We start from the raw sequence: 25123 nt of genomic DNA on the forward strand, positions 1-25123 counted from the left end.
CTATAAAAACTGACCACAGTGAGTCTGTGAAGATGTAAAACACTCAAATGTGACGTGTGAATTCATCTCCCTAGTTGGAAAATGTTGACTTCAGCGAAGGGATGTGAACTATAACGGAGGGACATGAATAATAAAACATGGAACGTGACAAAACGGACATAAAGAAGAAAAAAACAGCGAAAGTTTCTGCAAAACCAGTGGATAAAGTTCATGAGTTTCATGACGTGGTTTAATTCAACAACAGTTTGACAAAGAATCAGTAACAATGTGAACAATATGGAAATTCATGTCATCTTTTGGTAAATGAGGAGGAATAAAGTTTTTGTTTTGTTTTTTTTATGTCTGGACCTGACAAGTTTCTTTGACTGAATTTTAACCACCACCACCCCCTGGGACCGCTGACCCCCCCCCCCCCCCCCCCCCCCATTAGGGCTCTGGTGAATGTAAGTGGATCTGAACGTTGGTAACTGCCGTTCACCGCCAGTTTATGTCAAAAAAAGAAAACAACAACTGAATCAAATCAGATCTGATGCTCAGTTTGAAAGAAAATGACAGAAAACTGGGAAAAACTAAAAAGTAAAACCCCTCTGATTGACAGGTGCAGGTCCCGCCTCCTTCAGTGTCAGTGATTCATGTTGAACTGAATAAAAGTCAAAGGAAGAAAAACTCAAACGAAAGCAAAAGTCAAACAAAAGGAAAAGAAAACCACCGATGCACGCGGAAAACAGACTCAAACTAAACAGAACCTAAACCTGGACCAGCTGGACCAGCTGGACCACTGTGGACCGGAGCAGGTCTGAGCTGGACTGGGTACTGGTCTGAACCGGATCCGGATCCCAGGCAGAACTTCCACGGGTTCTACTTCTACTTGTGGAGCGAGTGGAGCCAGGAGAAGGAGAAGGCGGGCCGACAAGGAGCCTGGGAGGGGCCGGAGCAGGGGGAGGGGCCGGTCTGGGCAGGGATCCTCCCCTCGGTCTCCATCTGGACCAGAGATCCACATCAGAGACTCAGATGGTTATAAAGAAGCCACACCCACTGATTAAACCACACCCACCCACTGGGTAGACAACACTCACCTGCCCATTAGACCACACCTACCCACTCAATAAACCACACCCACACACCGGATAGACCACATCCACCTGTCCAGTAGACCACACGCACCCACTGATTAAACCACACCCACCCACTGGATAGACCACACCCACCTGCCCAATACACCACACCCACCTACTAAGTAAACCACACCCACCCACTGGATAGACCACACCCACCTGCCCAATACACCACACCCACCTACTAAGTAAAACACACCCACCCACTGGATAGACCACACCCACCTGCCCAATACACCACACCCACCTACTAAGTAAACCACACCCACCCACTGGATAGACCACACCCAAACAGCTGTAGTGAGAACATTCAAATACGGTAAAACCCCTTCACTGACCCTGTTTACACTGATGATCTGATCAGTATCTGATTATTGATCATGTAAACAGTCTAATCTGATGTGTTTGATCAGTGACAGTAAACGCACCAGGGCTGATTATGATCTGATAAATGACCGTTCTCAGTTTATATGTTCAGTGTAAACAGAGGGTTCTGTAATTACTCAGCTCTGCCACCAGGTGTCAGCGGATATTCACCTGCTAATGTCAACTTTAGAAAATCCACCTATTGAACACTGAGACACTTTTCTAATCTGAATTTACCTCCAGCATCGTTTTAGGAGTTTTTACATTTGATAAATATCTGTTGTACAGAGGTTTGTTTTAGTCTGAGTAGTAGAATTAGAACTGAGACAGGGTTCAGGGTTAGGTTCAGGGTTAGGTTCAGGGTTAGGGTTAGTTCAAGGTTTAGGCAGTTGTGGATGCAGGTGCAGTGTACCTAGGGTCAGGGTTAGGGAAAGGGATAGGGTTCAGGCGGTTGTGGATGCAGGTGGGGTCAGGGTTCAGGTGGTTGTGGATGCAGGTGGGGTCAGGGGTCAGGGTTCAGGGGTCAGGGTTCAGGCGGTTGTGGATGCAGGTGGGGTCAGGGGTCAGGGTTCAGGGGTCAGGGTTCAGGCGGTTGTGGATGCAGGTGGGGTCAGGGTTCAGGGTTCAGGGGTCAGGGTTCAGGGGTCAGGGGTCAGGGTTCAGGGTTCAGGGGTCAGGCGGTTGTGGATGCAGGTGGGGTCAGGGTTCAGGGTTCAGGCGGTTGTGGATGCAGGTGCGGTGTACCTGTGCTCAGTGAGGATGACGTGTCTCCAGATGATGTTATGTGAGGATGAAACAGCCGATGTAACCCCAGACCCTCTGCAGGATGAGCAGGAAGGCCAACAGGTAGAAGAGCAGAGTGACGGCCTGAAGAACCACGGAGACGGACGTGAAGAGACCATGGAGACACGGGACAGAATGGGAAGAGACGACTGGATGAACGGACGAATGAGAACAAACAGACGGAACGCGGAGATGGAAGGAACCGAGTAGAACCATGGAAACAAGATGGACGGCGCTTGGACAACAACAGGCAAAGACAGATGAAGGAAACGCAGGAAAACCTAGAACATCGTCATGGAGATCTGTCCGGCATCAAACCCCACAGTCCTGTTTCCCATCATGGTCTTGACATTTAAGGATTAAAAACTTGTTTAAAGTCACATCTACAGACTGAACAGCTTCACATGGTTTTCAACCGTCTCAAACAAATCCAGTCAAATGGAACCATGGCTTTGGTGTGGAGGCCGGGATAGATCTGGTGATTGATCACAACATGGTTGGAGCAGTTTTTCTGCTGTTTTAGACGGATTTAAAGACAGATGTGGGTGATTTTCAAGTGTTTGGGACTGATTTCTGGGTGAGTGGGACCAATTATCAGCTTTTGGTATAGATTTGTAGAAGTTTGGGATTGATTTTTCAGGTGTTTGAGGTTGATATCTAGGTTGTTGGGGTCGATTTTCTGTCATGTGTCATTGATTTTAGATGTTGGGATCATTTTCAAGTGTTTTGTAGTTGATTCGTAGGTGACTGTTGGAATTAGGACGATCACCAATTTGGAACTGATTTTCAGGTGTTGGAGGTGAGGTTGATTCTTGGGGGAATGTGTAAATTTTCTGCTATTTGGGATTGATTTTCAGGTGTGGGATAGATTGTCTGTTTTTTGTGGCACATTATCACGTCTTTAAATATTGACCATTTTTGCGTTGTTTTGCACAAGTATACTGTGGTTTGTTTTATTCTGTCGCCTGAGGGGGATTTCAAACAAGACAAACAGTGGAAGTGCTGAAGCAGTGTCGGGTTGGAACAGTGATACTGCGAAGCATCAAACACCAAACAGACGATGAGAACGGAGGCGGTGCTGTGGAGGCGTGGCCACATCTGCAGCAGCTGGATGAAGTGAAACATACGGTCGATGATGAGGAAGTCGAAAGTGAAACCAGACGACACTAACCTGAAGGGACACAAAGGAGTTCACCTGTCCTTCAACACCCTCCTCTACTTCACGCTCCTCCTTGTTTTCTGTCAACTTTGAACTGGACACCTGGGACGCTACCTCCTTGGACGTCTCCTTGGACGCCTCCTCCTTTGACACGTCCTCAGTCTCCACCTCCTCAGTCTCCACCTCCTTGGATGTGTTCTTGGATGCCACCTCCTCAGACGCTACCTTCTCTGACACCTCCTCAGATGCCACCTCTTCAGACACCATCTTGGAAGCTACCTCCTTTGGCACCTCCTCAGAGGCCACCTCTTTGGACGCCACCTCCTTGGATGCCGCTGCCTCAGACACCACCTTGGATGCTACCTCCTTAGACGTCACCACCTCGGAGGCCACCTCCTTGGACGCCACCTCCTCGGACACCACTTCCTCAGACACCACCTCCTTGGACACCACTTCCTCAGACACCACCTCCTCGGACACCTCCTCAGACACCACCTCCTCGGACACCACTTCCTCAGACACCACCTCCTCGGACACCACTTCCTCAGACACCACCTCCTCGGACACCTCCTCAGACACCACTTCCTCAGACACCACCTCCTCGGACACCTCTTCCTCAGACACCACCTCCTCGGACACCTCCTCAGACACCACCTCCTCGGACATCTCCTCAGACACCACCTCCTCGGACACCACTTCCTCAGACACCACCACCTCAGACGCCGCTACCTCAGACAACTCCTTGGATGCCACCTCCTTGGATACCTCCTTCAGTGCCACCTCCTCAGACGTTACCTTGGACACCGCCTGGTCATTCATATCGTTTCCATCACATCCTTCATCCAGATAATCTAACCCAGACTTCACATCAAACCCAGAGGCATCAATCCCCAGCTCTTCACCTTTTCCTTCTGTGCTCGTTTCTTCTTCTCCACAGCCTGAGTTCTCCTCCTTCGACTCCTCTGCCTCGTCTGACCTGTCCTCCTCCTGGATTTCACCGGCTTCTTCTGCATCTGGTCCAGTCAGCTCCATATTGACCAGAGCTGGGTTTTGGGATTGATTTTTAGGTGAAAACCATTGATTTTCAGATGTTTGGGGTTCATCTGCTGTTGTGGGTTGATTTTCAGGTAGTTCAGGCTGGTTCTCAGGAGTCTGGGTTGGATCTTCAAGTGTCTGGGCTTGATTTTTAAGCATTTGAGTTTGATATTCAAGTGTTTGGGATTGATTATCTGATTCTGGTTGATTCGGAGGAGGTCGGAATTGATATTCTGCCATTTGGGATTGATCTTCTGTTTGGGATTGATCTCTAAGTGGTTCAAACTGGTATTGGTACATTTGGGATTGATTTTCATGGGGTTTGACGTGGTTTTCAGATGTGTGGCATTGATCTTCAGATATCTGGCATAGTGTCTCTGATTCAGGTTGCTTCTGAGGTGGTTGGGATGGATCTTCTTCAGTTTGGGATTGATTCTTTGGTGGTTCAACCTGGTTTTCAGGTGTTTGGTGTAGATTTCCAGGGGCTTGTTCCAGGGTTTGATCGGAGGCGTGGGCCCTGGAGCGTGGTGCCATGTCCGGGTCAGGTTCTGCTTTGTGTATCATCATCTCTGTGGTGGTGACGTCTTGCAGGGTTTTTGCTGGATCAGGGCTGGTCCCGGTCCTGGTCTCCTCCTCTACCTCTGTTCCATCATCTTCATCCCTGTCATCCTGATCTTCCTCTGCTTCTCCACCTTCACACTAACATGTGCAGGAAGTGACAGGAGCCGTATGTTCATAAATGCACAGATTCTACGTCTGTGTTTGAACAAACGCACAAGTGCTTCGTCTTCTTCTGGAGTCGGATTCAACCAGTGGTTCATTATGTTTACATGATAATAAACAGTGTTAAACAGACGGACACAGAGGTCAGAGGTCAAACTGGAGAACAACACTACATACTGAACACACCAGTCTGTTGTGTGTCTGTTGTGTATCTGTGTCAGTTGTGTGTCAGTTGTTCATCTGTTGTGCGTCAGTTGTGTGTCTGTGTCAGTTGTGTGTCTTTTGTGTGTGAGTTGTGCATCAGTTGTATGTCAGTTGTGCATCTGTTGTGTGTCTGTGTCAGTTGTGTGTCAGTTGTGTGTCTGCTGTGTGTCAGTTGTGTGTCAGTTGTGTGTCTGTTGTGCATCTGTTGTGCGTTTGTTGTGCATCAGTTGTGCGTCTGTGTCAGTTGTGTGTCTTTTGTGTGTCAGTTGTGCATCAGTTGTATGTCAGTTGCGCATCTGTTGTGTGTCTGTGTCAGTTGTGTGTCAGTTGTGCGGCAGTTGTGCGGCAGTTGTGCGGCAGTTGTGCGGCAGTTGTGTGTCTGCTGTGTGTCAGTTGTGTGTCTGTTGTGTGTCTGTTGTGTACCTGCAGTGTGTCTGTTGTGCGTCAGTTGTGTGTCAGTTGTGTACCTGCAGTGCGTCAGTTGTGTGTGTGTTTTGTGTCTGTTGTGTGTCACTTGTGTGTCTGTTGTGTGTCAGTTGTGTACCTGCAGTGCATCAGTTGTGTGTCAGTTGTGTACCTGCACTGTGTCAGTTGTGTGTCAGTTGTGTGTGTGTTTTGTGTCTTTTGTGTGTGTGTTGTGTGTCAGTTGTGTACCTGCAGTGCGTCAGTTGTGTGTCAGTTGTGTGTGTGTTTTGTGTCTGTTGTGTGTCAGTTGTGTACCTGCAGTGCGTCAGTTGTGTGTCAGTTGTGTACCTGCAGTGTGTCAGTTGTGTGTGTGTGTTTTGTGTTTGTTGTGTGTCAGTTGTGTGTCAGTTGTGTACCTGCAGTGTGTCTGTTATGTGTCTGTTGTGTGTCAGTTGTGTACCTGCAGTGTGTCTGTTGTGTGTCTGTTATGTGTCTGTTGTGTGTCAGTTGTGTACCTGCAGTGCATCAGTTGTGTACCTGCAGTGTGTCAGTTGTGTGTCAGTTGTGTACCTGCAGTGTGTCAGTTGTGTGTCAGTTGTGTGTCTGTTGTATGTCAGTTGTGTACCTGCAGTGTGTCTGTTGTGTGTCTGTTGTGTGTCAGTTGTGTACCTGCAGTGTGTCTGTTGTGTGTCTGTTGTGTGTCAGTTGTGTACCTGCAGTGTGTCAGTTGTGTGTCAGTTGTGTACCTGCAGTGTGTCAGTTGTGTGTCAGTTGTGTGTCTGTTGTGTACCTGCAGTGTGTCAGTTGTGTGTCTGTTGTGTGTCAGTTGTGTACCTGCAGTGTGTCTGTTGTGTGTCAGTTGTGTACCTGCAGTGTGTCAGTTGTGTGTCTGTTGTGTGTCAGTTGTGTACCTGCAGTGTGTCAGTTGTGTGTCAGTTGTGTGTCTGTTGTGTGTCAGTTGTGTACCTGCAGTGTGCTCATTCCCTCCTGCTGTTGGCACATGTTCTTCTCTTTAACTGGTTCTGGTTCAGTTCTTCTTGGTTCTGAGTCCTGTCTCTGACCTGGAACCCCCTCATCTGGACCTGGATCTGGATGTGGACCTGCAGGGTCCAGGTGCAGGACTGAAGGTTCCTCAGAGTCCCACATCTGGACCGGAGCCGCTGGTCTCATGTGAACTGGTTCCTGTGTCCCCTGGGTCGGTTCCTTCAGGGTTTCTGGACCAGGTTCAGGGTCTGGGTTCTGTAGGGAGGTTTCCTGGGGGGGTTGAAGGTCTGGGTCCTGGGTGGGGGTTTCTTCTGGTTCTGGTTCTTCAGGAACATCCTCCTCAACTGCAGAGACAGAACTCCAGCTGAAACTCAAAGTCTGTTCAACAACATTAGGTTCTGTCTGGACGTGTGTTCTTCTTTGGCGCCCCCTGTTGGTCATAAACTACACGTTCAGCTCCGTCTCCATGGAGACGACTCATCTGTTCAAGGAAACAACACTGTGCTTTCTGTTAGAACATGAGGAACGCCCAAGAACATGTCACTGACCTGACAAGAGAACACTGACCAGCATTTACAGAAGGAAACTTACGACCGCTGGAGTGGACAGCAGAACCACGCTTTTATCGCAATAACATTCATTAACACGACATAAATCTGTGGGAGATCATCACAGAACATAAATTATAATTATGTGTGGAGTAAAATTAGAACCAGGACCAGGGTTCTAGTCGAGCTCAGATGTCAGTCAGTTATTTTTGGCACCGAGGAGGGAAAGTCCTGTTCTGAAAGAGCAGCTGCTGCTATTTCTGGACTGGAAAGAAGAGGAACACGGGTTAGGAGACAGCCGCACTGCGGAACCACAGCAGAACCACAGCAGAACCACAATGGAAATACAATGGGACCACAGTGGAAACACAGCGGAACCATAGTGGAACCACAGTGGAACCACAGTCAAACAGCCATGGAACAACACTGCAGTTCCACTGTGGTTCTACTGTGGTTCCACTGCAGTTCCACTGTGGTTCTACTGTGGTTCCACTGTGGTTCTACTGTGGTTCTCCTGTGGTTCCACTGTGGTTCCACCGTGGTTCTACTGTGGTTCCCCTGTGGTTCCACTGTGGTTCTACTGTGGTTCTACTGTGGTTCTCCTGTGGTTCCACCGTGGTTCTACTGTGGTTCCCTTGTGGTTCCACTGTGGTTCTACTGTGGTTCCACTGTGGTTCCACTGTGGTTCTACTGTGGTTCCCCTGTGGTTCCACTGTGGTTCCACTGTGGTTCTACTGTGGTTCTACTGTGGTTCTTCTCTCCTTGTGTTTCTACCAGTTGGGTGTTTTTTCAGTGGATTCGTGTCCGTGTCGGTGCGTATCGAGAACCTTTACCTCTGGGGAAGTCGATGTTCTGCAGAACCTCCTCCTGTTGGCTGAAGTTAAAGGTGTAGTGGTTCATGTTCTCGAAGCCTGGCGTCAGCGTTTCCGTCGGACAGGAGGACGCCGCCGCCGTTACTCTGACGACGAAAACACAAACACAACAAACCTCCAAGTAGAACGAACCTGGAACGTGTTCTGCAGACGCTGATCACATGACGTTCCAACCAGAACGAGGCTGTAGAAGAGTCGGTACTCACTTGGAGATCAGCTCCCGTGAATTCTGATTGGACGAAAGAAACGAAGACCCGGTTAAACGTATAAACATATGGACGTGGACTGGACCTGTGGAGGGTCAGCGGTGACCTCTGACCTGGACGAAGGCCGCCGTGTCCGGGTCCTCCATGCTGCTGGACGCCCTCTCCATCAGTTTCCTGTTGGCCTCCGCCGTGTCTCCATAGCAACGCACCAGCGCCTGGGCGTGGCCTGTCTTCTCCTCCTGCTCCGACGTGATTCGCTCCATCATCGCCTTCAGAGACGACGACGTTCAAGCACTAACGAAAAACCACGACGACGCATTTCTACGACAACAAACTCACCTTACGACGCTCGTCCACGATGGAGAACAAACGGTCGAACTTCTGAGAAACCAGCTGTTTCTGCATCGCATAGACCTCCTGCACAGAAGAAAAGAAAACAAACAGAAGAAAACAAAAACAAACAGAAGAAAAGAAAACAAACAGAAGAAAACAAAAACAAACAGAAGAAAAGAAAACAAACAGAAGAAAACAAAAACAAACAGAAGAAAAGAAAACAAACAGAAGAAAACAAAAACAAACAGAAGAAAAGAAAACAAACCGAAGAAAACAAAAACAAACAGAAGAAAAGAAAACAAACAGAAGAAAACAAAACAAACAGAAGAAAACAAACAGAAGAAAAGAAAACAAACAGAAGAAAACAAAACAAACAGAAGAAAACAAACAGAAGAAAACAAAACAAACAGAAGAAAACAAAACAAACAGAAGAAAACAAAACAAACAGAAGAAAACAAAAACAAACAGAAGAAAACAAAACAGAAGAAACAAAAACAAACAGAAGAAAACAAAACAAACAGAAGAAAACAAAAACAAACAGAAGAAAAGAAAACAAACAGAAGAAAACAAAAACAAACAGAAGAAAAGAAAACAAACAGAAGAAAACAAAAACAAACAGAAGAAAACAAAAACAAACAGAAGAAAAGAAAACAAACAGAAGAAAACAAAAACAAACAGAAGAAAAGAAAACAAACAGAAGAAAACAAAACAAACAGAAGAAAACAAAACAGAAGAAAACAAAAACAAACAGAAGAAAACAAACAGAAGAAAACAAAAACAAACAGAAGAAAACAAAACAAACAGAAGAAAACAAAACAAACAGAAGAAAACAAACAGAAGAAAACAAAAACAAACAGAAGAAAACAAAAACAAACCGAAGAAAACAAAACAAACAGAAGAAAACAAACAGAAGAAAACAAAACAAACAGAAGAAAACAAAAACAAATAGAAGAAAACAAAACAAACAGAAGAAAACAAAACAAACAGAAGAAAACAAACAGAAGAAAACAAACAGAAGAAAACAAAACAAACAGAAGAAAACAAAACAAACAGAAGAAAACAAAATAAACAGAAGAAAACAAAACAAACAGAAGAAAACAAAATAAACAGAAGAAAACAAAACAAACAGAAGAAAACAAAACAAACAGAAGAAAACAAAAACAAACAGAAGAAAACAAAACAAACAGAAGAAAACAAACGGAAGAAAATAAACAGAAGAAAACAAAACAAACAGAAGAAAACAAAACAAACAGAAGAAAACAAAATAAACAGAAGAAAACAAAACAAACAGAAGAAAACAAAACAAACAGAAGAAAACAAAACAAACAGAACAAACAAACAAAAACAGAACTGTTGATGTGGTTCTAGTTGGACTGATTCCAAACAGCTGTGGTGGTTGTTGTTGTTTTTTTTTCGTACCTCAACGTTGCGACAGCTCTGCTCCAGTTCTGCGATCAACGCCTGGAGTTTGTCGCTGAACGCAGCCAGAGACGATAAACCTTCATTCAGCTCCACCTGACCAACAAACAGCAGCGTCATCAGACATTTACAGCCGTTAACCAGAACGGTTCCACCAACGGTTCCACCAACGGTTCTGTCACTGGTTAATGATAATGGTTTTAATATAAAATTCATTTATTTTAATCTGATTCATTCTTAATCAATGATTAGATGCAAATTTACTGAAGATTATGAACTAATATGAACTATATTATTATTATTGTTGTTGTTGTTGTTGTTGTTGTTGTTGTAATGTTCTGTGCATTCATAAATAAACTCGTCTTCTGACAGTTCCATGTGCCTTTTATTGCCACTCGTACATTCGCTCACCAGCGTACATTTTTTCTGACTGCACATCCCACAATGCCTCACTCCTACTGCCTCTACAGTAAGTACAGAGGGACAAAACAGCAACAATATGACATCTCCTTTTTTTTTTTTTTTTTTTTGAATGCAACCATAAACAGTGCAAAGTGCAAAGTCTCCACATTAACACTGGACGATACGTTCACCAGTAAAAGTTTCTAATGTATGAAGCAGGAACAGTAGTGTCAGTCATTCAGCAGGTCACTGCATTACAGAGTTTAGGAACATTTAGCTTCAGAAGGAGACAAACAGAACATATAGACCTGTGGTGTACTCCTGAAACCAAACTAGAACAAACACCAGGACAACAACAGAGTGACTGGTTCACAGAGGGAAGCCGTCGACTCATCACAGGTCAAGGACATTTCTTGGTTTGACAGAACGACCTGGTCTAGTCGTCGGTAAAGTGTCGGTGTTAGTGTGCAGCGTACTCGTGTCCTTAAAAGTCACATCTGCAGAAGACTGGTACCAGACCGTCTGGCAAATTTTCAAAATGGAAAAATTAACTTACTTTCTCAGAATCCAGAGGGATACATTTGACCATATTTGGGACAAATGGATTCAGTTTGTATCCTCTAACCGCCCAGAATTTGTCTCACTGAGAATTTCTTCTTTATCATCTCCCTGTATATTTTTTCTTTATTCTTTATGAATGTTTTACTTTTGCATAAACATGTGGAATGTTTAACCCCTTCATGCACAGTGCTCACTCCAGTGGACAGTTCTTCTGCAGCTGTTCTCTTGTATATTCATGGGTTTAGTTGTTTTAGTTCCACATCAGCCGACACAGTGGACACTCATGCACCATCTCATACACTGACATTCAGACCAGTACTGGAACTGTACTGTTCTTGATTGGTTCTTGAGTGGAAATCAATTGTTAATTGTTATTTTTTGCATATTATCTCCATGAAGTGAGTAATAACTAGTATTAGAATATGTTCAAATGTGAGAAAACATCAGATTAGCTGCATTAAACATGGTTTCATTTGACTGTTTTCAGATCACTTTATCATATTGGGTTTTAAATACATGTTTCTTTGCTTCAAGAATAAAATTCATGGTGTAGCTGAGTGGACATTTTTGTAAATCTATGAAAAAAAAAAAAACTCAATCTCATTGCTTTTTTCATACCAAAGGAGGAATAAAAACACTAAAAAAACCAAAACTCAACTATAAGGTTCTCATAATTCATGCATGAAAAGGTTAAAGAACTCAGAGGTACTGAGAGCTGTGATAGTCTTTTTTTAAGTGAGAAATACCAAAACTGTAAGCACTCAGTTCATATGTTTTTTGTTTTTTTGTTTGACACTGTTGCACGTATAAAATAAGAAAAACAAAAAGGACTCTAATAGATGTCATATGTATGAATGTTAATGCAGGGACAGTTTGCTCCTTTTCCAATAAAAACCAGATTAAAAAAAATATAAAAGTCACATCTGGTTGAGGCTGTTGTGGAACCGTTCACACACAGGTTCAGAGGAACCGTTCACACACAGGTTCAGAGGAACCGTTCACACACAGGTTCAGAGGAACCGTTCACACACAGGTTCAGTGGAACCGTTCACACACAGGTTCAGAGGAACCGTTCACACACAGGTTCAGAGGAACCGTTCACACACAGGTTCAGAGGAACCATTCACACACAGGTTCAGAGGAACCGTTCACACACAGGTTCAGAGGAACCGTTCACACACAGGTTCAGAGGAACCGTTCACACACAGGTTCAGTGGGTGTTGGTGGTGCCTGGGCGTTTATCAGATGCTGTCGGTTCCTTCTCCAGTGTGAATGGTGTACGAGTGTTCGGTGTCAGCAGGTTGAAGAGTGACGGCAGGTTTCCACAGCTCAGGCTCTGGGTGGGAGTGGACGTGGTCTCCTGGTGGAGTGGACAGTGGTCTCCTGGTGGAGTGGACGTGGTCTCCTGGTGGAGTGGACGTGGTCTCCTGGTGGAGTGGACGTGGTCTCCTGGTGGAGTGGACGTGGTCTCCTGGTGGAGTGGACAGTGGTCTCCTGGTGGAGTGGACGTGGTCTCCTGGTGGAGTGGACAGTGGTCTCCTGGTGGAGTGGACGTGGTCTCCTGGTGGAGTGGTCAGTGGTCTGACGCTGCGGCCGTAGTAGAGCGGAGCTGTCAGACTCATGTTAGTTCAGTTCCACTTTCAGCTGAATCTGATCTGAAGTGGGCTGGACCAGGAAAAGGATTTAAATAATAAGAACTGATAAATAATGTCAACTCCAAAGGTTTCTGTTTTGGAGTGAAAAAAGTAAAATTCCATGATGAAAATGTTTAGACCTACGAACCGTACTTGAACACAACATGAACAACCTGAAAATTCTTCAGAAAAAAAGTGCAGTGTTTACAATATTAGGCCTAAGTTGATCAGTTACACATGTGCATCACAACTGAAAGATTTAGTACCAGGCAGAATATTGTTAAAATTCCACAGACTTCTCTTAAGACATTTCAGGTTGTTCATATTTTTTGATAGTCTGTAAATGTAACTTTTGTTTTTTTTTTTAAATTTTCCTTTTTTTACGCTAAAACAAAGAGGAAAATTTGCAGTTTTCATTATTTATAGGTTATTATGATCATATTTTACTGGTTTTGATCCACTTTAGATTGAATTGACCTAAAATGATTTTAACATCCATCCATTATCCAGCGCTTATCCGGGGCCGGGTCACGGGGGTAACAGTCTAAGCAGGGACGCCCAGACTTCCCTCTCCTCAGACTCCTCCTCCAGCTCTTCTGGGGGGACCTGTGGGGGGGGGGGGGGGCAGACTGACAGAAGTGTGGCTGCCAGTCTGTGCCTACGGCCCCTCCCACCACCACACATTCATACACCAGTGTGAGTGGCACTGGAGGCAGGGGGGGTGAAGTGTCTTGCCCAAGGACAAAACGGACTGACCAGGACAGAGCGGGATTCGAACTGCCAACCCTTCAGTTATTGGACGACCCGCTCTACCACCTGAGCCACGGCTCAGAACAGACGAGTGTGGCTCAGTTTTCTGTGTGGGCTGTTTCCAGTCTGGATCTGGATCTTCTCACAGTCCTCTGCAGATAATATGAGCTCGACGTGACGTGTTCGACGTCACACGAAGCTGGAAAAGCTTTAAACTCCTGTGAGCTGCACTGTGGGCCATCGTCAGAGATGAACTTTTCAACAACACTGTCTCACAAACACAGCTTTCAACTTTTTGACAACTGAGCCTCTAGTGGAGTTATAAAGTCTGTGTCTTCTGTAAGAGGCTGCCGTGACCTTTGACCCCTCTGCTGTCGAAAGCATCTTAACATACAGTGGAACGGCCTGGTCTGCAGGCAGACCAAAGAGCACTGCAGAGGATGGGAAGATCTGCAGATACAGTCATGGGCTGTCCTCTTCCCTCACTTCAGGACGTGACCATCTCCTGTTCCCACCAGAGCCAGGACCACCAGCACAGACACTTCAGCCCGGTCATCTCCTGTTCACCGTCCTGCCTTCAGGGAAACCACACAGGACACACATCACATCCACCAGACTCATAAACAGTTTTTTTACAAAGTCGTCCACTCCCTAAAGCAGCAGCACACACCACAGTCACTTTAACATCCAAGCCAGAGGACTTTTATACAGATGCACTTTTTTATAGAAGTATTTTAATACTGATGTGTTTCAGTGTGTTTGTTGAATGGATTTATGAGTGGGAAGTGTGTCGTATGAATGTTATTTGTGTTTTTTTTATGGGGGGGGGGGGGGGGGCATGTGCAATTTTGTTGTATTTATTATGCAATGACAATGAAGCTTCTATTCTATTCTATTCTATTCTAGTTGAAAACAGCGGCTGTAACAGTCGACAGTGAAAACATATTCTCCTCCTTTCCGTGTGAGGAGGTCGGATGCTTCACCCTGCCAGGGTCTTTCTGGAACCTGGTGACATATGGGAGGTTCTGCTGGGTTTGATGAACGCCGTTCCTGGCGTATGGGACAGTTCTCACCAGTGGCAGTGTTGTCTTCACCCACACCTGACCAGCAGAGGGCGTCCCTGGCTCTGTTTGCTCCTCTCCATTCCCATGTGTCCAATGTGGGTTTTTGCAGAATGTTCCGTCTTAAGGTTGATGCACAATGATTTTGTCTCCTTTAAACAGAACGCCGTCGTTGCAGGAAATCTCGTCTCTGTAGTTCCAGAAATCTGCAGGTCGGTCTGAACGTGTACATGTGTCATTTTCCGTCGCTGCTCGTATTTCTTTAAGTTTGTTGTCACTCACTGGTAAACTTCTCCTCCTGGGCTGACCCTGTTCATCCACGCCCCTGCTGAACTGGCCGTCATCGTCCTTCAGTGGTTTCCGTGACAGCGTGTCAGCCACAGGTGTGTCTTTCCCTGGGCGGTGTGTGATTTCAGTATGGTATCACTGTAGTTGTAGGAACATGTGTTGAAGGTGAGCAGGTGCACATGAGATAAGTTTCTGTCGAACAGATTCCAAAGGTTTGTGCTCAGACTCCACAACAACTTTTCTGCCACAGATGCAGGTTTGGAATCACCTCCACCTGAACAGAACTGCACAAAGCGGTTTGTCGGTCTGGGCATACCTGGTCTGTGTTGGGGTGGGGGACTTGGAGCATAAGCTGTGGGTCTGTCCTCCTGCATTAGTTCAGGTCATGTTCAGATGCGTCCACCTGCAGGTGCACTGCCTTCATGTCGTCAGAACAGCTCAGTATTGGACCAGGCGCTCGTGTGATCAGATCTTTCATCGGCTGAAATGCTCTCTGGTGAGTTTGGTCCCACACAAATTCAACTTCCTGTTTTAGCAGATGGTCCAGTGGAGCGTTGACTTCTGATAAACCTGGAGCGAATCTGGACCAGCAGTTTACCGTCCCTGGGACAGTCTCAGCTGGTTTTGTTTTCTGGGGCGGCATGTCTTCTATGGTCTTTGGATCAGGCTGAATGTCCCCACATGTCAGTTTACTTCTGTGCACATACGACGCTCTTCTCTGGGTTCAAACACACTCCTCATCCTCTTGTTGGTTCCAGCGTGGCTCAGAGGTTGGCATCATGTTCTTCTTTGGTCCAGTATGTCATCCACAATAACTACAGCCCCCTGAAGTCCGCAACAGGTTTCATCTGTTTTCCTCTGGAAAATGTCCTGTGCAGATATGACTCCAAACGGCAAACGAAGACGTCCATACTGCGTCACATGTGGTACCTGCCTGAGTCTCCTGTGGTACTAAGGCTGTCTGATACAGAAGGACCAACAGAAACCAAAGCAGCCATGGCAACACAACTGCAGACCAGCCCAGACCTGCAGGGTTCACCAGAGGCATGGACAGAAGCCTGACCTGGAGGATCTGGGACCCCAGTCCAGTCCTGACCTGGAGGATCTGGGACCCCAGTCCAGTCCTGGCTGATATCTGACCTTCTAGGCATGGATGGGGGATGGATGGAAGCCCCCCCAGAGCAGTGGGAGGAGGAGCCACAGTACAGACAAATGAGGACGACACAGTGGTGCAGAGGACAGACCTGGTGTCCCACAGACAGAAGGTCCGGGGGTCCATTCCAACACCACCATGGGGGTGGGACCTTTAGTCCATGGGGGTGGGACCTTTAGTCCATGGGGGTGGGACCTTTAGTCCATGGGGGTGGGACCTTTCTGTGTGCAGTTTGCATGTTCTCTCCAGGTACTCTGGCTCCTCCCACCATCCATGCCCATAGGTGTGAATGTGACAGTGTGTGTTTGTCTCTATATGTTCAGTCTGTGATGAACTGGTCACATGTCCACGGTAAACCCCGCCTTCATCCTTATGTAGCTGGGATAGGCTCCGCCCCTGTGACCCCAGTGAGGATAAAGTGGGTTCAGAAAATGAATGAGCTCTCTGTTGGAGCTGTCTGTGGTTAACGCTGCTGCAGAAACAGGTGTTCAGGACGTCCCAGACGATGCCAGTGCAGTGGATAGAACCCACAGAGGAACATGGTTCTACAGAATCCAACTACCAGAGTTTAACAGAATGAAATGGAAGAGAAACTGTAGAGCCAGTAACATGTGAATAAACTGTGAACTGCACATGGATAACAGTATGTCCAGATGATCAGAACCATGTCATCATTAAAGTCTTTGATTTATGCACCCTTAAATCTTGTATTTATCCTTATTATTTACCTTATTTCAGTGTTCAGCTGAATTTGTCTGGAACTCAAACCTGTATTTTGCTGAAAAGGGGGTTTAGAAAACAGACATTGGGTTCAATTAGATTTACTGTTCTGAGCTTCTTTCTATTTCCAGTTTTTAGCCTATGATTGAGTTATTTCATCTTAAAATCACCTTATTTTCACTTATCTATCACCTGATAAATAAACTATGAAGCTGATATTACAGAGACGCTGGAAAATACCAGAAAAAGCCATTTATGGACATTTAAGCCCTCATTATATGTGATTTTCTGGGTGAAAATGAGCGTTTTTGCCGTTTTTTGATGGGCCCTTCATACTTTGCGGAGGGGCGGGGGGGGGGTGTCAAACATTGATGGATTTTGCTGAAATGTTTAGGGGGGGGGCTATTATCATGTTGGAGATTAACTGGTTTAAATGACACCGTGATCTGAACAGAAAAGTGATTTTTGAGACGCCCTAGGTAAGGCGGTCCAGGTCTGTTAAGGTGGTCTGAGTTAAGGTGGTCCAGGTCTGTTAAGGTGGTCTGAGTTAAGGTGGTCCAGGTCTGTTAAGGTGGTCTGAGTTAAGGTGGTCCAGGTCGGTTAAGGTGGTCTGAGTTAAGGCGGTCCAGGTCCGTTAAGGTGGTCTGAGTTAAGGTGGTCCAGGTCCGTTAAGGTGGTCTGAGTTAAGGTGGTCCAGGTCGGTTAAGGTGGTCTGAGTTAAGGCGGTCCAGGTCTGTTAAGGTGGTCTGAGTTAAGGCGGTCCAGGTCTGTTAAGGTGGTCTGAGTTAAGGTGGTCCAGGTCGGTTAAGGCGGTCTGGGTCTTTTAAGGCGGTCCAGGTCTGTTAAGGTGGTCTGAGTTAAGGCGGTCCAGGTCCGTTAAGGTGGTCTGAGTTAAGGTGGTCCAGGTCGGTTAAGGTGGTCTGAGTTAAGGCGGTCCAGGTCCGTTAAGGTGGTCTGAGTTAAGGTGGTCCAGGTCGGTTAAGGTGGTCTGAGTTAAGGCGGTCCAGGTCTGTTAAGGTGGTCTGAGTTAAGGCGGTCCAGGTCTGTTAAGGTGGTCTGAGTTAAGGCGGTCCAGGTCGGTTAAGGTGGTCTGAGTTAAGGCGGTCCAGGTCCGTTAAGGTGGTCTGAGTTAAGGTGGTCCAGGTCTGTTAAGGTGGTCTGAGTTAAGGCGGTCCAGGTCTGTTAAGGTGGTCTGAGTTAAGGCGGTCCAGGTCTGTTAAGGTGGTCTGAGTTAAGGTGGTCCAGGTCGGTTAAGGCGGTCTGGGTCTTTTAAGGCGGTCCAGGTTTACCTTCTGCTGCTCGTAGACGTGGGTCAGCGGGGCCACGGTGCAGGACTGATGGGAACCGAACACCTTACACAGAGAACAGGTGGGCCGGCGGCAGGTGAGGCAGTAGATGTTCACCTTCTCACCTTCATGATCTGAACACGTCATCTCAGCAGGAGGAGGAAGAGGAGGAGGAGGAGAAAGAGGAGGAGGAGGGGCGGGGCTAAACCGACAACAGGTGGAGTTTAAAAACAGGTGAACGATAAAAACACAGACACTGAAGCTCCGTCACAAAGAACAAGAAGAAACCGTTTGGAGAAGATTTGGTTCTAAAATGATTTAAATGAACAGAAAGTAGACAAATATGAGCAGAACTTAACGAAACAATCGAAAAATAACAAATAAAGTGAATAAAATTCAATAAATGAAGCAAGAGCAAAAAAAACCTTCTTGTGTTTTTGAAGAAGAAAAAAAAAACACCTACAGATGATTTAACGCTGTCAGACTTTTATTTATTGACCCTTTCAACCTAAAATTATTTTTGTGGCGACTTCTCTACATTTAACCTTTAATAAGTGAAGTTTATCTCCATTTATTATGTTATTATAATTTTTACCTCCGCCAAGGAGGTTCTGTTTTTGCCAGGGTTTGTCTGTTTGTCTGTCTGTTAGTGTGCAACATAACTCAAAAAGTTATGGACAGATTTGGATGAAATTTTCAGGGTTGGTTGGAAATGGGATAAGGAAGAAATGATTAAATTTTGGTGGTGATCGGGGGGGGGGGGGCCCCACGGGGGGGGGCCACTGATCAGCCTTGGCGGAGGTCTGCGCTCTCCGAGTGCTTCTAGTATTATAATGTTATTGACTGTATTGACATTATTCAGTGTAAATCCTTTATTTTTCTGAACTGAATTCACTGACCAAATAAATGTTCATTAAAGCTCAGATTAAATTCAAAGGTTTATATATATGTGTATATATATACATGTATATGTGTATATATATACATATATATATATATATATATATATATATATATATATATATATATCTATACACACACACACACACAACATATACATATACATATATATATATATATATACACACACACAATATATACATATATATATTATATATATATATATATATATACACACACACACATATATACATACATATATACATATATGTGTGTGTGTGTGTGTGTAATATAAGTGTTTATTTCTTGAAACTATATAATTAACTAAACAAAAACAACATCTACATCCTTATTTGTTCATTTCTATTTATTTGACTTTATTAGTTTCTGTTCATTTGTTATTTAATTCATTTATTTTTCTATTTTTTTGGCTTATTTTATTCTTTTTTCTTCAGTTTTATTCTGTTTGTGCTTTACTTTGTTCATGTTATTTATCATTTTGTTTATTTATTTCTTGTTTTTGTTCATTTGTTTGATCCGTTTGGCTGTTTTGTTCCTTTGTTGCTTTGTTTGTGTCTTTTGTGTGTTTCTTCACCTGCTGGTGTTGTTGACGTTGCTGACTTCCTGTTTGTAGACGTCGATGATGTTCTCGACCAGCAGGTTCCGCTGCAGCCCGTAGACGCCGTGGCGGTCCAGAACCACCTCGTGTCTGCAGGACGGGCACCGGAAGCGGCCGCTGTTGACCATCATGGTGGTCCGAGCCTGGAACAGCGACGGCTGAAACAGACCAACACAACATCAGTCTGTCAGCAGGAGGCAGGTGCACTGATGCATGATGGGAGTTCCAGCATTAGCTGCAGTCGCTAAAGAATGAATGAAATGTTCCAAACGAGTCCCAGGGTGAAGAACCCGCTTCCCCTGGTAGAACCCATCCACCCCGAGAAACAAACAAACAAACAAACAACAAACAAACAAACAAACAAACAAACACCAGCTACCACTGAATGATCTGACGTCAACACACGAACAAACATGGGTTTGGTTTCCTGTTGTTTTTGTGTCTGTTTACTGTTTGTTTCTTTGCTTGTTTATTTATCTATTTGTTTATTTATCAGTTTGTCTGCTTATTGTTTGTTTATTAATTATTTGTTTATTTGTTTGTGTGTCTACAAATATTTTTGTTTGTGTGCTTTTTGTTGTTTGTTTGTTTGTGTATTTGTTGGTTTGTGTGTCCTCTTGTAGACCTGAACCGTGGACCACAGGCAGATCATCAGAGGCACATAAAATGATTGACAGGTCAGATGAGCAGGGGCTGATGGGAGTTCAGCTCCTGAAATAGAGGCTGTTAAGCCTAAGCTGCTGCCGGGATCAGGGGTGGAGCTGTGGGCACTGATGCCCCGCCCACTCCACTGGAGTCTGTTTGTTTCCATTTGTTCTTGTCGTTTCCTCTTTTTTACACAAACGTTCGTTAGAATAAAACTAAACTCACATTCATCACATGATCTGTGATTCAGTCCAGTTTGATTATGTTTCTGATCAATGGAAATAAGAAGGTTTTCACCTGTTTTCGTAAATTTTTGTATCTGTTTTCGTATGTTTTCGTATCTGTTTTCGTATGTTTTCGTATCTGTTTTCGTATATTTTCGTATCTGTTTTCGTAGTTTTCGTATCTGTTTTCGTATGTTTTCGTTGTTTTCGTATGTTTTCGTATGTTTTCGTATCTGTTTTCGTATGTTTTCGTATCTGTTTTCGTATGTTTTCTGTATATCGTTTTCTTGTTTTCGTCTCTGTTTCGTATGTTTCTGTATCGGTCCAGACTGCCTGTGGTCGAACTCTTCCAGATCCAGTTCATACTTTAGTGTCAGTTCCAAATGAAGTTTCCTCCCTATTTATCTTGTATTAATCATTATCTCTATTTATTCTGATATTATTCTCTGTATTTTCCATGTCTTCAGTGTAAATCCTGTATTTTCTATGTTTAATCTTTGATCATGTAGATGTTCATTAAAACTCAGAGTAATTCAAAGGTTATTTTATCAAAACAGAAAATGAAGAAAAAGTGTCTTTTTTAGTCAAATCTCATGAACTGAACAGAAAAACAAACACATTCCACCTTATTACGTCACAAACTTGTCGATTTATTTTTTATTTAGTTCATTTCTATTCATTTTATTTGATTTTTTTCTTCATTTTTACAGATTTTATAGATCACTTTGGCTGTTTGTGTTTGTTTTGTTACTTTAAGGGTTAAATAAATGTTAAATGAATCCAACTCAGATGTGGTTTTGATGCTGAAGGGTCAGAACCTCAGGAACCAGTGAATGAAACGGAACACCAAGAAGCCCCGCCCACCCACACAGCCACGCCCACCAGGGGGACGATGGGGTCCAGGTGGTCCACGAGGGTCTGGACCGACCCACCAACAGGATCAAAGCAGACACAGAGGACACTGGTCCTGGTCTTTGTCCTGGTCCTCGTTCAGGTCCTGGTCCCAGTCTCAGTCCCAGTTCTTGTCCTGGTCCTGGTCTAGTCCTACATGCAGGTGCATTGTGGGTAGGTGTACAGGTGCATGTGGGTAGGTGTACCTGGTAGAGCAGGTGCATTGTGGTAGGTGTACAGGTGCATTGTGGGTAGGTGTACCTGGTAGAGCAGGTGCATTGTGGGTAGGTGTACAGGTGCATTGTGGGTAGGTGTACCTGGTAGAGCAGGTGCATTGTGGGTAGGTGTACAGGTGCATTGTGGGTAGGTGTACCTGGGTAGAGCAGGTGCATTGTGGGTAGGTGTACAGGTGCATTGTGGGTAGGTGTACCTGGTAGAGCAGGTGCATTGTGGGTAGGTGTACAGGTGCATTGTGGGTAGGTGTACCTGGTAGAGCAGGTGCATTGTGGGTAGGTGTACAGGTGCATTGTGGGTAGGTGTACCTGGTAGAGCAGGTTGGCGCAGCTCCTGCACAGGTTGTGCTGGCAGGGCAGGATGACCACAGGTTTGGTGAACAGCTCCACACAGATGGGGCAGATCAGCTGTTTTTCCAGGGACGTGAGCGCCGCCTCCCGCTCGGCGCCGACTCCGCCCTGGAGGCACCTCAGGTCGGCGCTCAGGGGCGTGTCCGACCCGCCCGACCTCAGCTCCTCCTACAACGGAGGAGACCCGTTAAAGAGCCAGTGGTCGCTTAGCAACAGGGAAAGACGTGTTACCGCCAAACGCACACAAATACACCTGAAGCGAACGCGGGAAACCGACATGTGGACTCATTAAAGCGGGTCTATGAGGATCTGATGGGCCCGGTCTGTCTGGAACCAGAACACACTTAGACCCCAGAACCACTGGACCCAGAACACACTTAGACCCAGAACCACTGGACCCAGAACACACTTAGACCCCAGAACCACTGGACCCAGAACCACTGGACCCAGAACACACTTAGACCCAGAACCACTGGACCCAGAACACACGTAGACCCAGAACCACTGGACCCAGAACACACTTAGACCCAGAACCACTGGGACCAGACCATGGACCCAGAACCACTATGACCGGCCAGAACCACTGTACCCAGAACACGACCCAGACCACTGGACCCAACGGTGAACCGACTGTAAAGACTGGTGTCAGAGAGAGAGAGAGAGTGTCTTAAGTTTCACTTTAATGGTTGTGTACTCATGAGGTACAGCACAGACCACACCCTGTAGCTTAGCTCTGTTAGCTTAGCTCTGTTAGCTTAGCTCTGTTAGCTTAGCTCTGCTTTCTGTGGTTTGTGTCTTCAACAGCTGAACTCAAAATCAGTTTGAATCCAACAAAGTCTGAACTGTCACAGTTTAGTCTGATCCAACTCCATGGGTTTTACGGTGAATCAATGTTGGAGAAGATGCCGGTGTTTCCATGGAACTACAGACCTCTGAACATCCAAATATGGTCAATCTGATGACCATTGAAAAGATGAAGAACTGTATTTGACACCAATGTTTGACATGGATTGATAGGGTTAGTGGATCAGCAGGAATTAAACAGCTTAGATCAGCAGATGGTTGGGTCAGGGGTCCAACCCTGGTCCTCCAGAGCCATTATCCTGCATGTTTTAGATGTACTCCTCTTCCAACACCTGATTCAAATGATAAGCCTGTCATCCAGGCTCTGTAGAAGAATGACAACGCCTGTCAGGTGTGCTGGAAGTGGAATACATCTAAAACATGCAGGATAATGGCTCTGGAGGACCAGGGTTGCTGACCCCTGGTTCTGGTCTTCATGGTTCTGGTGTTTTGATGGTTCTGGTGTTTGATGGGTTCTGGTGTTTGATGGTTCTGGTCTTAATGGTTCTGGTGTTTGATGGTTCTGGTCTTAATGGTTCTGGTCTTTGATGGTTCGGGTCTTTGATGGTTCTGGTCTTTAATGTCAAAATAAAACGTCTGGTTTCTTCAACTCAGGAAAAGAATCTGAATCTGACTGGATTCAAGACCTGATGTTTCATCAACAGACCTGAGTTTAGGGAGCTGAAACGTGTCCATGTGATGAAAGACCAGCAGCACATCAGACTCACAGACACAGACTGGACCGGGTCCCTAAAGGAACGGGTCCCCCTCATGGACCAGGTCCCCTAAAGGACTGGGTCCCCTAGCCCAGTGGTTCTCAAACTTTTTACAGCGGAGTGCCCTGAATAGACTTTTTTTTAATCCAAGTACCCCCAACTCTCCCTTCAGCATTTTGAGTCAAATGTGTCCTGTTCCACAGGAGTCTGTTATATTCACAAAACTTTATAAACAAACACACATATATTTAACTAATATATTAAAAATGACACATTTTTCACAGTACATTTGGTCTAAAATATAACTGAAACTCTGTCACTGATAAGCAAAATGCAATAAACTGGTCATTAATTACAAATGACCTTTTATCAACATAAAATAATTCTTTATCTACTCAAATAAACCTCATTTTGAATCATATCAAATCTAATGTCTTCGTCAAAGTTTCCAACAATAAACCATTGTATGCATGTATTTGGTTTTATAGTTCAGTGTTAATTCTATTTATTTATTTTATATTCAGTAAATGTGGCTGATTTAATGGAGTTTTATAAAACATGTCCAGTACCCTGGGGGTAGGGTACCCCAGCTGTAATGGACCGGTTCTCCTAAACATGGACTTTCCTGAGGATGTTAGTGATGATCCATCGTCTGGTTTTTGTTTTTTTTTTTTAGATCTGAGACATGAACACCCACAGAACCACCGTGCTCACTCACCTTCCTCTGCATGGGTTCTGACAGAACCAGGTTCCTCGGGTTTCAGGTTCCTTATGTCTGTGTTCACATAGAAGCAGCAGGACCAGAGTCCGGTCCAGGGTCTGGAGGAAGACCACGTCCAAGTCGATCAGTTCAACAAAAGGACGAGATGAAACAAAGCAGGATCCGTCCAGGTCCAGGTCCAGGTCCAGGTCCAGGTCCAGGTCCCTCTTCTCCAGGTCCCTGGTCTGTGGTGGTTTTCTTGTGTCTTGGCTCCAGGGTTCGTGTGGTTCAGTTTGTCAGTCTGATCATGGACCAGGACTCAGAGACTCCGGGGACCCGGTCTGAGTCTGGATCAGGTTTCTGGAATGTGGACAGATTAAGACCGTGGACCAGGCCGTGCTCTTTCTACTGTTACAAACACACACGGCCTCGACCCCAGAGACCTGACGACACCCACGGCGCCGCTTAACGGGTCGGATTGAACCGGGTCAAACACCAGAACCGGGTCGACCCGGGTCAGCATTCCCAGATCTCAGCTGTGGTCCCCTGTGACCCTTTGAAGGGTGAATGTGTGATGTTTTACTGCCCTCTAGTGGTGGACAGTCCAGCCCCCTCAGCCTGAGCCCAGAACTGAAGCTTTTTTCATTTGGAGCCTTTTTTAAATGTATTTATTCTGTTTTTGTTTCCACTTTTCTTCATCTTCCATCCACATTATTACATCTGCTCCTAAAAAAAACTGGGACACTGTAAAAAGTACATAAACCGAATGAAATCTGCTGATTTTATTTACAATAGAATTATTAATAATATAAATAAATCACATTTAAACTGAGAAAATGAACGAGTTTAAGAAAAAGAAAAGGTGGATGAAATCTGAGGTCATTTAAAGGTGTTTAGTTCATTATTCTATCATTATTATTATTATCATCATCATCATCATCATCATTATTATTATCATCATCATTATTATTATTATTATTATTATTATGTTTGT

At 45.1% G+C, this 25123-nt stretch overlaps 1 protein-coding gene across 1 annotated transcript; it reads right to left on the reverse strand.

Moving 5' to 3' along the window:
* Nucleotides 1-435: 435 nt before the first annotated feature.
* On the reverse strand, nucleotides 436-24373 carry LOC115422240 (titin-like). Its single transcript, XM_030138446.1, has 13 exons — nucleotides 24148-24373; nucleotides 21829-22038; nucleotides 19503-19684; nucleotides 18011-18209; nucleotides 10153-10248; nucleotides 8740-8817; nucleotides 8514-8669; nucleotides 8401-8423; nucleotides 8156-8280; nucleotides 6757-7118; nucleotides 3436-5157; nucleotides 2226-2348; nucleotides 436-981 (listed from the first exon to the last, which is right to left on the reverse strand). The coding sequence occupies exons 1-12, from the start codon at nucleotides 24157-24159 to the stop codon at nucleotides 2262-2264; spliced, it is 3252 nt and encodes a 1083-aa protein (XP_029994306.1). The 5' UTR covers nucleotides 24160-24373; the 3' UTR covers nucleotides 436-981; nucleotides 2226-2261.
* Nucleotides 24374-25123: the final 750 nt, after the last annotated feature.

This window comes from Sphaeramia orbicularis, chromosome 7 (assembly GCF_902148855.1).
Source record: "Sphaeramia orbicularis chromosome 7, fSphaOr1.1, whole genome shotgun sequence".
NCBI classification, from domain to species: Eukaryota; Metazoa; Chordata; class Actinopteri; order Kurtiformes; family Apogonidae; genus Sphaeramia; species Sphaeramia orbicularis.